The sequence below is a fragment of the Trematomus bernacchii genome, unplaced genomic scaffold, assembly GCF_902827165.1.
Source record: "Trematomus bernacchii unplaced genomic scaffold, fTreBer1.1, whole genome shotgun sequence".
Taxonomy (NCBI): domain Eukaryota; kingdom Metazoa; phylum Chordata; class Actinopteri; order Perciformes; family Nototheniidae; genus Trematomus; species Trematomus bernacchii.
In genome coordinates, this window is record NW_022987739.1 from 15,856,385 (window position 1) to 15,872,838 (window position 16,454).

The 16,454-nt window shown below is 41.2% G+C and overlaps 1 protein-coding gene across 3 annotated transcripts in view; it reads right to left on the reverse strand.

The window, feature by feature from the left end:
• Positions 1 to 10,312: 10,312 nt before the first annotated feature.
• The window catches only part of lrp8 (low density lipoprotein receptor-related protein 8, apolipoprotein e receptor), a 162,153-nt gene continuing 156,011 nt past the window's right edge, over positions 10,313 to 16,454 (reverse strand). For all 3 annotated transcript variants that reach the window (XM_034147156.1, XM_034147154.1, XM_034147152.1), the window contains one exon: positions 10,313 to 16,250. In XM_034147156.1, the coding sequence (XP_034003047.1) occupies positions 16,225 to 16,250 (26 nt within the window). In that variant the 3' untranslated portion in view covers positions 10,313 to 16,224. The remainder of the gene's footprint in view (positions 16,251 to 16,454) is intronic.

Sequence of the window (16,454 nt, forward strand, 5' to 3'; positions counted from 1 at the left end):
TAGGGCCTACAGCGCCAAGTGGTAGAGGTAGTCGACTAGTCGACTAGTCGATTAGTTGGTGAAACCCCTACTTCATCCTTGTGCTTTCTTTTCACGCCGTCTCTCTCCTGCAGAACACAACTATGATGTTGGTAACAGGGAGCTTCTGGCAGTAAAGCTGGCGTTAGAGGAGTGGTGACACTGGCTCGAGGGCAGCGAGCAGCCATTCCTGGTCTGGACAGACCACAAAAACCTCGCCTACATCCAGTCAGCGTAGCGGCTAAATTCCCGACAAGCCAGGTGGGCTCTCTTCTTTAGTCGTTTTAACTTCAATCTCACATACCGTCCAGGTTCCCGTAATGTTAAGCCCGATGCCCTATCCAGACTGTAACCTCCTGACATTCCTGAGATTAATAACATCATCCAGGAGGCATTGAGAGAGCAACCAGACCCTGGTAACGGTCCTCTGAACCGCCAGTTCGTTCCCGATGCTGCCCGCTCCAAGGTCCTGCAGTGGGTCCACAGTTCCCGGTTCTCCATCCATCCAGGAGTTAACCGCACACGCTCCCTCCTTAACACTAGAACCGCCAGAGATTTTTTTTATACCTAAAACCGCCACCTGGGTCAAATTGACCCGCTATTAGAATGCATTGATTTTCAAGGTAAAATGTTCTTTTATTGAACAGTGAGTTTTGATCGCACAGGGATGAAACGTATACCAATATAATCTGTGGACTCTCAGGGCTCGACATTATAAATGGCCCGCTAGCATTATTTAGACACCGCGGCCAGCATAACGTACTTTCAACTCGCCCCACAGCTGTTTGCTGCGGAGCGCAGCACGAGCAGTCTCCCGTGAGTGAGTGAGCGTCTCTCTCTCTCTCTCTCTCTCTCTCTCTCTCTCTCTCTCTCTCTCTCTCTCTCTCTCTCTCTCTCTCTCTCTCTCTCTCTCTCTCTAAGGAACCGCAGTAGACAAAAGGCGTTGCTATAGCAACACGTCATGTTTATATGAAAAGGGGTGGGGTCAATATGACTCACTGGGCGGAAATAGGTATAAATGGCAATTTTTGGGGCGATTTCTTCAATCTGACTTCATATTGACAATTGTTAACAACATAGGGTGCTACATAACACACTTTCAGGAAAAGTCACGGACTGGAAGACTTTAATATTTTATTGAAAAAAAGTTACACACAATAAAAAACAGCTCTGGGTCAAATTGACCCGATTGGCGGTTCTAGTGTTAAGAGGACACTCAGGAGTTTGTCTCTTCCTGTTCCACTTGTGCTAGGAGCAAGTCCTCCCACCAAACGCCTGCAGGGTTGCTCCAGCCTCTACCCATCCCTAGCCGTCCCTGGTCACATATCGCCTTGGACTTTGTCACCGGCCTGCCTCCCTCCCAGGGTAACTCCACTATTCTCACCATTGTTGACCGATTTTCTAATGGCGCGTTTCCACTACAGCGCGCAGCCCGGTTTAAGAGGGCTGTGACGTCAGCGGCCCGTTTGTGGTTGCGTTTCCACTTGGCCTAGTACCGGCCGGCTGGTCCTAATTCTCAGTTTTTCTGGCCTCATAAAATCGTGGGGCCAGGGCCAAAGACAACCGGGCTGTGTTTGTGACGTCAACGCTCTCGGCTGCTGATTGGTCGGAGAGAATCGTCACAATCTGCGCGCGAGATAATCCATTTTTTACAAACAGCATTTTTGTTAACGGAGGAGCTACAACAATGGCAAAGAAAAGCACACCATGGTCGGTCGAGGAAGTGACGACGTCCATTATATTGCAGATGATAAGGTCCAGCGGGTGCTCGACGGGACAACTCGCAATATCAAAGTCTTTCAGGAGGTCTCTACACAGACACTGGACTCTCCAACGGCGTTACTGGAGTCTGCATGGTACGTTTTTGCTAACGCTGTGTTATTTGCTTGAAAGCTTTGTGTCCCTGCTTTGTGTCCCTGCTTTGTGTCCCTATCTGTTTTAAAGCTCACTTCTAACAAATAAGTCTATTTTATCCTTACATTTATGTTCGACAACCCCGATGGAGCCCCGAAGGCTAGCTAGGCAGATAGCATTAGCGAGAGCTATTGTTTGCTAACACCATATGTGCCATTGTTTACGTTCAGTTTGTCTTTCTATAGTTGTTGTTGCTATTTATAGTATTGTGCTGCAGTAGTTTGTGGAATTTACAAGTCATGTTTCTGTTCTAGATGATTACATTGGGACTAGCGAGGAGGAACAGTTCCGAACAACGTCCTCTGCATCAACAGCACAAACCGAGGAGGAGACGATCTGGCCCTGCAGGAACAGCAACTGGCCCAGCAGAATCAATGCCATGTCTTATCTTATTGCTTGTTGATAAATAATTGCACCCACCAGCGATCGCACAGAAAGATGGCATCATCTAGGCGTCCCTCTGCAGTCAGAAATATCATAAACACCATCGTCCACAAAGCACTGTACAGGGGTTTATGGATTTAAGAGAATACTTATCACAGTGAAACCTTTATCATCTGTTGCAATTAAAGCAAATAAGAGAATAAATACTTGGTTAAATAATACATTTTAACTCTTTAGCAGGACAACTCTGCATACTGTTTGAAATTGAGTTTGCTAGCTTGAGGTCCTCCTCTAAAACATAACATTACATAATGGTATTAAGAATACATGATAAATACATGTAGAAAAATTACTCAATTGTAATACCCTCGTTGTGCTAGACTCAAACACATTGCTTATATATTTCAAAGAGAAGAGAACAAAAGAAAACACCTATACAAAGAGAGCGGTGCACAGCGCTTAATATTTACTTGCACTATATTTCTGTTGATCTGGGTTATTGTGTTGCACTGTTGGAGGAGCCTGTGACCTAAGATGTTCATTGTCATAACTACACTAGCTATGTTCGTATGACAAAATAAAAAACCTTGAACCTTGAGGCTGTGTCTTTCAGACAAACCATCATAATCATATTATTTTATGCTGTGGATACTTTAGCCTCCATCCATGTTAACAATTTTTTACACTTGCATTTATGAATATAGTTCTGTTGTGTTTTACACTTTTGTATTTATGTTTATAGTTTGCTTTGATATTTGCTTAATTTATTAGATTATTATTATGGGGGCAGTACTGGTGCTTGAAATTCAAATATTTACTAAATAGTCAATTCTGATAACATTTTTTTGGTTTAAATAATTTGACAAACACATGTATGTGAAAAAGAAAAGATGTATTTATGTTCAATACAATACAATGAATATTTAGGTATTACACGTAGGTTTTCCTCAGGCATCCTGAAGTTCTCCACCCACTGAGTGTGTGAAAGATGGAACAATCACATTCCACCACTCGGTAGCTCGGTCGGTAACTTCTGAAATACACAAACAAAAGCATACATATTTAATACGTAAAAGTGGTAGCTACAATTAATTAAATACTTGAAATACTTTGGTCGTATAGGGAGAGTGAGCCTAAACACATTGCTAGTTAGCGAACGTTAGCTTACCAAGTAGCATTGTAGTTAGTAGTGATTCGAGTCGTCCTGTAGTCTCTGCGGCGTAGGAGGACTGCCCGAACTCTCGCGTCAGCTTCTTCTATACCTCGTCTTGCTATACGTCGCCTCTTTCGAAACAACTCTTGTCTATTTCTTGTGATAATAAACCACACAGCAAAAAACAAGCAAACGATCGCTTTCACATCTCCATTGTTGTGTCGCATTGAAGATGACGTCACGGCAGTTTTAAGCAGCGTCGCTCCGCCTACACTGTTACTATAGATACTGACCCGGTTCCTAAACTGTAATGGAAACGCGCCACAAAGTGAGCTGGTCCTAACGAGGCCGGGCGCGGCCAAAGGAGGCCGAGCGGGGCCGAGCGAGGCTGTGTAGTGGAAACGCGGCATAAGTCTGCCCATTTTGTAGCCCTGCCTGGAGCTCCCATCTTCCCTGGGTTGAGTACTCTCATGACGCATTAACCCGTTCTGCCACTGGTCTCTCCCCATTTAAAGCTTCTTAAGGGTACCAACCGCTCCTGTTCCCTGAAGAGGAAAGAGAGCTAGCATCCCCTCGGTCCAGCAGCATGTTCGTCGTTGCCAGAAGATCTGGAAAGACACTTGCTCTGCTTTCCTCCTGACTTCTGCCCGGAACCTGACTGTTGGCTGACAGCTGCTTCCCCTTACGCCCCAGGTCAGTCTGTTTGGTTATCTTCTAGGAATATCCCCCTCCTTACTGAGTCAAATAAATTGTCCCCTCGCTTTATTGGTCCCTTCACCATTCAAAGCATTATTAACCCCTCTGCTGTCCGGCTGAAGCTCCCCAGAACCATGAGAATCCATCCCACTTTTCATGTGTCCCAAATTAAACCTGTTCACACCAGCTCCACACACCTGCCGCTCCGCCTGCCACGTCCAGCCACCTCCCTGGTCTGTCCTGCTCCTCGTCTCCCCTCTCTGAGCTCCTCGTCCCGACCTGATTCTTGGTTCCAGGTTTTTCCTTCAGCGCCCTCTCCAACTCCTAGACTCTGCCTTGGTCTTCAATAAATCCAATTTTTGACACTTCACCACTGTTTCAGTCTTAGTGCTTGCATAGCGAGTTCTCATCTCCAGTCACTCCACGTGAACCATAACAACGTGGTACCGAAGGTTTCTGTACGAACATTCCCAAATCAAAAGCCCTGGATAAACAGCGAGATGCGTACCAAGCTGAAAGCGCGCACTATCGCGCATAGAGCTGGAGATTTGGAGGAGTTCAGGAATTCTAGGTATGAACTTCGGAGAGCTATCAGCAGTGCAAAGAGACAATACAAAGACAAGGTGGAATCTGACTTCAAAGGCTGTAACACCCGGAACATGTGGGCGGGACAATTGCCAATGTGCCAACGTGACGGCTGTCTTGGTGTGTGGTGCGAGACGGGAGATGTAGTTCATTGAGCGGTTTCACACAAAAAAAAGTGTTACTTCACAGTTTTAAGACACTTTTTTTTTTTTTTGACTTGCAAAATTATCTTTTAAATTGACAAACATCATATGTGTAATTCGTAGCACAATTCAAACGGGATCGAAAGATAATCTTTCTCTCCCCATTGACTTCAATACATAATTTGTCCGAAATAAGGTCCCATGGAGGTCCACCAGAAAGGGAGGGACTTCGCCTCTCTATGGAACTACGGTGGAGAGAATCAGCAGCTTCAGGTTCCTCGGTGTCCACATCACTGAACTGCTGAAACAACATCTGTTAAACACCTGAACTGTTGAAACAACATCCATAACATTCATCTGCTACTTAGTAATTATTTATCTATTTATCTAATATATCATTCCAATAGAGTGCCACAGTGACGCGAAAAAAACAAAACAACCCTACTTTTATAATTTTCTAATCATAAATCTATCGATCATAAATCTATCGATTAGATTTATGATTAGAAAATTATAAAAGTAGCGTAGACATGTGGAGATTATCCGACTGAACAAAACGTGATCCATCTCTTAAATGTGTGTCAACCACATATTTACTATTTACTTGCACTATATTTTTTCTGTTTATCTGTGTTTTTGTGTTGCACTGTTGGAGAAGCCTGTGACCTAAGAATTTCATCAGCATAACTATACTGTAGCTATGTTCGTATGACAAAATAAAGAACATTGAACCTTGAACCACAGGGAGTGGAGAATGAGCCCATTACAGGCATCCACTCAATGTGGTGTATGAATGCCCTTAAAGTCAACTCACACTGGGCTCCGGTGCCGGCCAATTACACTGATAAACAGTATTCATATTTGTGTGCAGCCACACATGCAAACACATACTGAGAGGATGGCTTCTCAATCAAAACGTGAATAACAGTAATGCCTCTCACCATACAAGCACTAAAGACACACACATGCACCTAGAAGAAGGGGGAATATAGCGTGGTATTTATATAACATACACATGCACAGTAACACACACACATGCACAGTAACACACACACACACACACACACACACACACACACACACACACACACACACACACACACACACACACACACACACATACACACACACACACACACACACACACACACACACACACACACACACACACACACACACACATCAAGTGCTCCTCATCTGAATTGCAGATGTTTTTTGTGGCCTCCCTGTCTGCCAGCACCATGGTGATGAGTTGTCCTCGTTAGCTTGGAGAATTTTAGCCGTAATTATCTGGTAATGGCACTTAGCCCATCAACTCCTCCTCTGGTGTGTTCCTGTGAAAACACACACACAAGCACACACAACATGTAAAGAGACAAACACACATGCAGCTACACAGACAGACACAAAATCCAGACGGGCACACACACAGATGGACGTAAATCCATAAATACAGACAAAGAGAAGCACTCTTGGACAAACAGAACCACAAACATAGACAGGCAAATATTAATACAGCCATACAGAGAATTCACGCTGACAGACACAGACAGGCACACACAAACAAACACACATACACTGTGCCATATCCCTGCTTCTCCGTCTGCCCCCGTGGCTAATCTGTGCAACTTATTATCCAGGAGATAATAGGAACTGTCATGCATGAGGCAGACAAGGGATGGAGGGAGGCAGAGGGGTATCTGTGTGTTCACTGCATTTTTAAACAGAAAGGGACTTTATTGCAATAACTTCATGAGGCCAGATGTGGCAAATGAACCGATTGGCTTCCTTTACAAAGTCGAAACATCTTATCACTGCAAAAAGGTGCTACTGTGGAAAAGTGTTACAAGGGAGAAGCGTAAAGTGCTGATAGAGGTAAAAAGAAATGGACCAAGAGAGAGACAGAAGGTGAGATGGAAAATGTAGGAGGGAAAATGTAGGGAATGGGCTGATGCAAATGAAAATAACTGCAAATGGTGGAGGGAGTCTTAATTTGCTTTTAACAATCACATTTTATTGCAATGGCTGTGAAACACTTCCATTGTTAATCCTGTGAAACTGTTCCCATACAGGAGCCCCATAAACCTGCATCTCCTATGCAAGGCTCTCAGAGGCATCACAAAGGCCCAACAGAAGGTAATGAGAGAGAGGAAGGTATAATGAGACGGGGAAAGACACAAGACAATAATGGAGAATGATTAAAAGGAATTACTTCAGCAAACATAAGCAAAGCCTCTGCTTTATGTCAATTTACAGAAAGTACTGTGCCCTGAAAACCAAATGGAGGATTAATGTTTCTTGGATGATAGAGCCAAGCCCATTGGCAGCCTGTTTGTGTTTCAATGTGTTGATGCACTCAAAGTTTTAATGGCAATAACATTAGTGCAGTGGGGACTCTGGCCAGCAGGGGCAGCAGGGCATGACGCAGTGTGAGGATAGCTTTGTTCAAATACTAATTCAATTCAATGCAGGTTGGTTAGTTTACAAGGATTAAGCATTTCACATGTCATTTGCATACTGAATACTCCTGATTTGTAAGAGTGCTGATGATGTACGCTGTATTGGCACAAGGAAATAGACACACTTAAAGCTGAAAAACATAATTGAGGGTGGTAAAACACTCAACAGTGAATAAAACATGTTTGTTAAATTGATGGAAAACATTTCCGGCGAACATTTTTGTTTACAGAAACAGCTGCCTATTTACACATCCAGCAGACAAGAAGGAACAATAGAATTAATTTGGAGTCATGTTTCTGGCCCCATGACAAATGTGTAAGTTAAATATTCATTTAGCTCTGATTTATTTCCTGCAATTCCTGATAGGAGCAGCTTGTTGGATGATATTCTCCACTACGTTCAGCTGCCATTCACAAATGTTGTTTAGGCCTTTTCAACTGGGCTTTAGGCTGTAGTTCATGTGGGAAAGAGGCTATAATCAACAAGGGTGTCATTTTTATTGATACAGTACAACACTTTTATTATTACCACTATAAAGTAGATTAAAGTGATGTGAACTCATGAAACCCTTTTAAACTCTGAAGAACAAATGAAAGAACAAAAAGCTGATCCCTAGGATGGAAGAGAAGCGCACATTTGGGTCAGCTATATTTATATAAATAGAGTTGCCGTGTCAGGCTCCTTAAATATTTTATTCATGATTAAGCGACGGTTCAAAGTGAATATTTTCTGCACTCTCCCACCTGGATGCCCCCTCGAACTCTAACTAAATATTAACTATTAGAGCCCGACAGTCATCAGAGGAGAGGTAATAGTTTGAGGGAAAAAGGTTGTGAAGTGTGGCTGAATTGCAATACTGTGAAAATGGATGCTGTAGGTGTCTTCCTCTTTCTGGTCATTGCTGGAATTGGACACAGCATATAAGGATTGGGCTGAGTTAAAAAGGCATCCCTGAAAATGTATATAATAACGACCTCTGCAAAAGTGGGTGCAATGGTAGAAACTACCAACAGAGAACCTTTCGTTTAGTTCTGTACTATGCGACTTACTTGCTTTGACATAGAATACATTTTATTTAAAAAGGACTGAGGGCAAACTGGCACATTTACTCAGGTGCTGGCCCACAGGGTCATATTAATAGAATGCACCAGTACCAATGTTAAAAACCCATTGCATGGCAGTAATCAATTCATATCACTACCACTCTAATGCTTTAGAAGGATCAAACTCCACCTAACATATAGCCAGAGGGCGTAATGAAAGGATTGCAGTTCTTCATCAAAGTCAACCATCATCTAACTGACATACGGTGTTAAAGATATGTGTTTGAAATCAGAGTTCTTAAGGCAACAACTTAACTTAGGAACAAAGTCAATAGAGAGGCCATCAACGGCGTTTATGATTTCTGGTTCTGGGACATAAGGTTGGAGGTATTTCTCAGCTGTAACAGACCTCTGTATTGACTTGTTTCTGTTCGGGTTGATTGCCCTGCAGAAAACTCTGATTTCAAACACCTGTCCTTTACTATACATGTACATGTGATAACTGTTGAATTTGGAATTTCTAACACTTTTATATCAACCCTCTAAGAACTGCTTGTAAACTTAATTGGATACACTTTACCAATGCAAGTTGTAATGGAAGAGGCAGATGCAGGATGAGATTCAAAGGGAAGCCAGAAGTGTATCATAGAACACCATAACCCCTTTGATCCGGCACGAATACCTCACTTATCATGAATCTTCAATGAAACCCTTGACTTCTGTAATGCCTGGGGAGATGACAGCGCAGGGCACTGGTTGAGTTGAATCTTCAATGAAGAGCAACAGCAACTCTGCAACAATGGGCAGGCCAAAGAGCGCCTGTATCCTCAGCAAGTTTCACTTTGGGCTCATCCATCAAACCCCCAGTGAACTGTCAGTCCTCTCTACGGACTGAGCACATTTCCTTTTACTTTTTCCCCTTTGTTAAACTGTCACCTCACACTTCAGTTATTTTTCCCTTTACAGTAACTTTTCTGAACCTTTACTCTCTGTAGATAATATAGTGGACACAAAGGCAATACAGACTGGTGACATTTTATCATCAAATATATGCATAAGATTTTATTCAATATAAATAACAATTAATGAAAAAAAAAAGGGAAAACCTTCAAATCTTAGACTTTAAGATTGTTCAGCAACTCATATCTCAAATGACATATTTATGCTCAAAAGGGAAAGCTGATTAATCTTTAGTTATCAAGTGCGAGACAGGTGCTTTCTCTGAGTGAATAGGCTTGTGTTAGTTTAAAACTTTATTTAAACAAGCCTTGAAAGATTGTTCATAATTTCTGTTTATATTATTGCACTTCCTGTGTTGGACTATAAAATAAAGTTTTGACATAATACCAACTTAAAAAGAAAAGAAAGTTTGATTTGGCGATGGTATCACTCAATGATCTCCATGATGCATCCCATGGAGATTTAGCTTTAAACTGTCTAAAGATAGAGGGGGTTATTAACTCTACATATTCTAAATCCATATGAGAAAAGCGTAATGGCTGGCAACAACCAGAAACACATTTTAAGTGGGCGGGTTGGGGAGCTTTGCCATGTTACAAAGCACCAACCTACTTACTTTAATGCTCAACTTCATGACCTCATGTTATCTAAAGGGCAGAAAGATAATCTATATATACATTTAGTCATGGCTCAAGGAATTCATTCATACTTTGTTTCTTGAATTACAACGTAGAAATGCTAAAGGGACTGCGCTTTAATGGCACAACTCTACCTAAAGTGCTCTTGTATTTGGCCTTGTAATGATTAATAATATTACATTAACTATAACATATTTTTGTTGCATACTTAAGGCAGTTTGCAGATGCTTACACTCTTGCTAAGAAGATGTAAGTCAATCAGAAAGACTGAGTCCAATGCAGAGTCCAGATGAAACACAGAGAGACAAATAGGTTGGACAGTTTTTATAAATTTAATATATCAATATATAGAGATATTTATCAACAGCTTGATTTCATAGAAACGTGAGTGAGACCATTTTGGCATACAGTACAGATATTCCATGTAAGTACAGAAGTTGCTAAGTTTTTAACTCCCCCTACCCCGTCCCTCACCAACCCGCCAGTTAACCCCCCCGCCCGCAGACACAAAACACAGAAAAACAGAAAGAGTAAAAGTATACAGGAGCACAAAACAAGGCACCAATAAATTAAAAAGATAACCTCTTTTTTTTTTTAAAACACACAACAACAAAATCTATTTAACAGAATTAAATACAGTATGAACACTAAAGATCTGCAATGCTGTTAAAAAGCAACAAAACGGAACAGATAGGAGAGGAAGTAAAGTAAAAACACTTTGGCAGATTATTAATTTTTAGTAACAATCAAGTAGTAAATAAATCCAGTGCTCTTGTGTACAAATAAATTCATATATAGTCTACACTCCTTTAACCCCAGAGGTTTATGTACATCTTTTTTTACAGATACATTTAAAACATTATCAAAAAGTTTTTGCTGTATGAAAACGTATTTACAAGTCATGATTCAAAACCATTGGACTGTACCATTGAACCCCCCCCCTCCCTTTTATTTCCTCCCCTCCTAAGAACGTTATCTCTTTACACAGTGCAGAAGGCTTCTTGAAAAGTTTTGTGCAACAAACAGCGTAAAAAAATGCCTGTCGTATGGCTGTGGAATGGACGGAACCCCCAATGGTATTTGAGATTTCCTTGCAGGCAATGACACATCAGCGACATTTTGAGAAAATCCAGGTAGACAGTTTTTCCAAAAATATTGGAGCCAATAGTTTCTTATTGGCTGTGATTTCTCCCAACTCAATCACTGTTGAAGGAAAATGTCCAAATCTGTGACAATACTGTTATTTATAAAAGATGTTGCCGGTGTACAGTATATCATCCCAATCCATAAAAAGATTTACACACACAGACTTCACAACTTCCCCCATTGCTGCCTTCTTCATTTTAAACTGACCGGTACAAAAATGCAGGCGACTGAACATTGCCCTTCAAGTAATCCATTATTAAGAAGATCAAATATGAAACTGAGAATGGTTTGGCAAGGAGAGAAAGGAGAGAGAGAGCAACAACTACAACCCACAAATATCCCCAAAAACACATGATAAGAGGAACCAGTTGAAGGAAAGTCACTGGGTCAACAAGAGATAAATGCCAGCCAAGTAGAGTCAATGAGGGCTCCTTCCACAGTCCAAACTGTAGCTGGTCGGTGAATGGTGGGCTGCTTCTCGTGGCTTGAGTTTTTTTTACCGGCTCTTGGGGTTTCCTCATTATTTCAGGGGTTCCATGTTATTTCCTCCTGTGTTTTATCCCATTAGTCCAGTGAGTGTGTGTGCCTGTCTACCCAAAGACTGATAGCCCTTGCCAAAGGAAAGATGACGATGACTAAAAATGAAGATGGGAGGGCAAGAGAATGAGCGAGCACAGAGACAGCAGTGCTGATCTCTAAACTACAATTTAGTAGTAAGTTACCAACCACAGGTGACTTTTGACAGTGCATTAAGAAGTGAAGTGGTTGAGAGATGTGAGTTATGTTAGAAAGCAGTGAAAGCATCCTGGTTAAAAGCAGCACAGGTCAGATTCTCTGCTAGGAAAGGACTGGAAGCGACCAATTAGAAGAGCGGAAGAAAGGGACATGCAACAGGACAGTTAAAAACAGGGAGCACAAATCAGTAACACTGTAATTACTGCAGACACTTATATTGAATTATGGGTTATCACAGCTGTTAGAGAGCACTATACTGTTGTGCTATGTTATGTATCGTAATTTCAATAAAATAAACCAGATGCAACCTTGACATCGTTTATTTGTGATAGGAACCTGCTTATTATGCATTAGGGTGTTAGAAATGTCAACATATTGTATGAAAGCATGAGCGAAAACCAAGAGATGGCTAGGCCTAACGGACACATTTTGTATTAGTAGGTGTGTTTTACCCTCTGAAAGGTGTCTTAATATTGAGAACAGGCTGTCGCACCAGCTGTTTGTACATTCATCCCTAAGTTTGTGTGTAAAATCTTTACAACTACATTGGTTTTCATCATTAAAACTTGAGGAATATGTTAGCTATTCGAAACGTAACTAATGTGTGGAATTATTTAAGAATCATCTTCAGTATTGACCAAACAAAACCAACGAACAGTGTAAACAGAAAGCATCGCAAAAAAACTAAACGGTTTTATGGGGTCAAGATAAATATTACATTTAACTGTTGATCATAAAGAGATTTATGTTTATTGTTTATGAGAGGAAATATCGGAATACACTAACTTGACAGTTGTTGGTCATTTAGTCTCATTATATCGTTAGCATAATGATTTTTATTTAAGGGAATACAAATGTCCCATTAAATGCCTAATAAACAGTTTTTTTTATCTAGGGTCAATTATACCAATTGTTAAATAATAAGCAAACACTTTTCTCTGTCAGCTGGTTTAGATCCCATGTGTGTGTTAGTTTGAACCTACAAACTGTTGGAGCAGCCAGCTTCCGATCTTTATATTAAGACACTTTTAAATGTGTGCACCTTACATGTTTAAGACTACATTTAAAAGTTACTAACCTGGTTCAATAACTTAGTGCTATGTTATACAGTACATGCAGCGCTGCAGCACTGGGTTAACCATGATAATTCCAAGTAAAAGAATTACCCAAAAACTGACGCGTACCTACACAGCATTAAACCGGTACTACAATTAAAAATATAAATACACAAAAACTGCACTATTTATTCTTCAACACCTTCAGCATGAGCATGAGCTCTGTGAGATCCTTCTAACTGCTGCCTTGTTTATGAAACTGACTGAGTGTAATCCTACTACATCTTTCCTTACAATTTGAATCAAGAATTTCAAGATAGCATATTTTCAAACCATGTCCTCTACTACCATTTTAATAACAATCTCCTACATGTTGGATGACAAAGGTCCCTTATGGACTTTATCAGCGTCCTTCAGGAGACGGCTGCTCTCAAGTTGTCCGCGCTGTGGACCAGCCAATCTGTCTTCACACTGTAGCAATAATAACTTTCCTACAATGCCACGCTCAGTCACCTCAATAAATAAGCTATTTATTCTCCTAACTGCAAACCCTCCGTATGGAACTCTATTAGACCTGCAGCAAACACGGACATGAAGGACACGATGAGGAGTGCAGAGCTGGTTGAGCACAGGGTTCAATGTGGCAGGGGGTTTGTGATGGATTTAATCTTATATTCACACAGACATCTGATCTGTTTCATCTTTCTTGGTATCATACATCATCTGTCCTTTAGGACTTTAAATGTGAAATTGTAAGGATAAACAACAATTTCCATTCCGATAATTACTCAGAAAAACATTATAAAATTACTTCAGTTTAAACAAAGATACAGTTGTGTCCATCTAAACAGTTCCCTACACTAATAAACCAGTCAGGTTTCATGTCAGACTGAGTCACATTCTTCCCCACTGTGTAATGCATTTTATTTTGTTAAGATGAAGGGAAATGGCCCCTTGCTTGTGCTCAATCATCCTTCATTATAGACGTAGAGGAGTGCAGTGCTGGCGATTACTATCATTTACCTGTCTGGCATGCCACTTTTCACACATAGGCCGTACAAATCTCCCACTGTGCATCATTAACTGAGAGGAGAGAGGGCCATCCTTCTGAGGGATGTGAGCTGGGATGACGTAACACAACATCAGCAGAAATCCGGCAAAATAAATAGCCCACTATTCATCTTCCAAACACAAACCTGTTGGCACATGGTTTAGTCACTTCCTGCCCACCTTCTCTGTCTGTTTCTCTCTTCCTCCCCTGTGGTTACCCACACTGAGCAAACACTTCCAGAAAACAGTGAGAAACATGAATAATAATAACTACCATTAATCATCTTTTTGTTTGTATGCACATGCTGTCTATTGTAAGATGAAGACATATGCTATGTCTATACACAACCTACATTGGAAGACTTTGATGTTTGCATTCCATAATTGTTTTTGCTTGTTATTATAAAAGACAGAGGATGTGAGAAACAAAGCTAAATTGCAACATTGTTGAACTTACTGAAGTTATTCTTAAACTTCTGTACCCTATATACTGCTTTAAAAGTGTTCTTAACACATACTAGATGCCTTTTATTAAGACTAAATGATATCCAAAATAGGAATGTTGTTCATAAGTACTTGTAACAGCGATCATATTAACTTGTCACAACAGCCTCTAGATATTCACAGGGACAACACATTATGAGCAATTATTGCAATAGTCACTGGGCATGAACTCCATCTGATTCAATGGGCTAGAAGCATGTCTGTGGCTAGCCAATGGAAGATCAGCTCTTGATGCTGGTTTACACGCCTCCTGTCTATCTAGCTTTCAAATCAAATCAGTGCTGGGCTCAGTCAGCCTTGGAGTAATACTCATCTGCTCATACAAAGCAGGGAAACTCACAACCACATTGAACAGGCAGGGACAGCGGAAAGTGATTTATTTCAAGTGTGGGCTCTTTATCCATGGCATGTCCTCCAGAAAAAACACAGCTGTGTTGTTAAACCAAAGTGTTTAGTAAAAGTGATTTTTTTTTGGGAGCCATACACCAAAAGTTATAAGAGTGATGAAGTGTTTAAGACTATTGGGGCCAGAAAACAAATCAAAAATAGACAAAAACATATTTTGCAGTTGTCTACTGGCAATAATATTTCTGTCGATAGATTCATTAATCAGTTAGCTGCTTGCTCTTCCTCTCATTTAATTTCATTACTTCATTTCTACAGGATTCCAATACAGCATGTGGCACTCATAGAACTCTCTAACTCAAAGCATTAATGTTCATATTTCACAGTCACACAAAGGTGTTGTGACACTGTTTCCACAAACAAAAAGTCAGGAACACGTGTGAGACCTAACACCAACCGACAATCAACAACCGACATTCTTTATCGACTGCACGCATACCTCTGATTCCAGGAGAGAGGATTACCCATAATCCTTTGCCTTCTCTGCCCTGTAGCTTTTTGCCTTGAGGAACTACCCTCTGATGGCACAAATCCTTCAGTTCCCTTCCCAAAAAAAACTAACTCTTTCACCCCGAAGCCACCTCCAAACATGCAGACAACCCCATCATTTCCTTCCGTCTCCTTTCCCCTTGGCTATATTTAGCTTCTCCTGCTCACATACAATATGTCAAGGGGGGAATCTCAAAGGATGGGTGTAAAAGGATGACATTCTCCCGTTTGAAACACAAATCTGTCATGTCAACTCGAGAAGTAAAGGGAACTATGAAGAAAAAACGCCCTTTCCTATAACCCTATAACCTTGAAAATATCCCAGTAGTACTCTAGCACTTAGCGATGCGGATTACATATTTACAAGAGCAAACTCATACAAATAAATTAAAACAGTGTAAAATGAAGAATTAAAAAATAATGCATGTCAGCTTTTCTCTCCCTGTGCGATGGCCTTGTATTTACAATGTGCACTGAGATAGCCAAATGAGGTTAGTTTGAAAGAAAATCATCAAGCAGCATTTTAAACACCACTACAGCGAACAAGAGGCAGAGAAGAGAGAGGAGAGGAGCAGATGCTACAAACAGACTAGCACTAAGGGAAGTAGTAGTGGCTAGTAGTGGTAGTATTGTTACTCCAGTGGAGGAAACAGGAGAGGAAGGGGTATTTAAAAGATGTACATGTCATCCCTTGCTCCTACAAAAGGGCCGGCAAACTCCTTCTCTTTCTCCTCTGCGGTGTACTGGCCTCATTGTGGCGGTGTAGCTGTGGTGAGAGGAGGGGCCAGGAAGGCATTGGGAAGGGGGGGGGGGGGCAGGCTGCAGCCCCCCCCTCAGGGATAGCCATCATCCTCCAGACTGAGTGCCACGCGCTGCAAACAGCAGATACAAAACGGTTACAGTAGGCTGGTAACGGAGAGAGGGAGAGAGAGCTGCACAAAAAGAAAACATAATATCATGATGGAAAGAGAAAGAATGAAAGCAGGAGATAAAGAGAGATCAAAGTGTAGATGGCACTCAGGAAAGAAATGGCAGGTTCCTAAAGAATCCAGTGTTCTGTTCGTCCTTACGGTCCT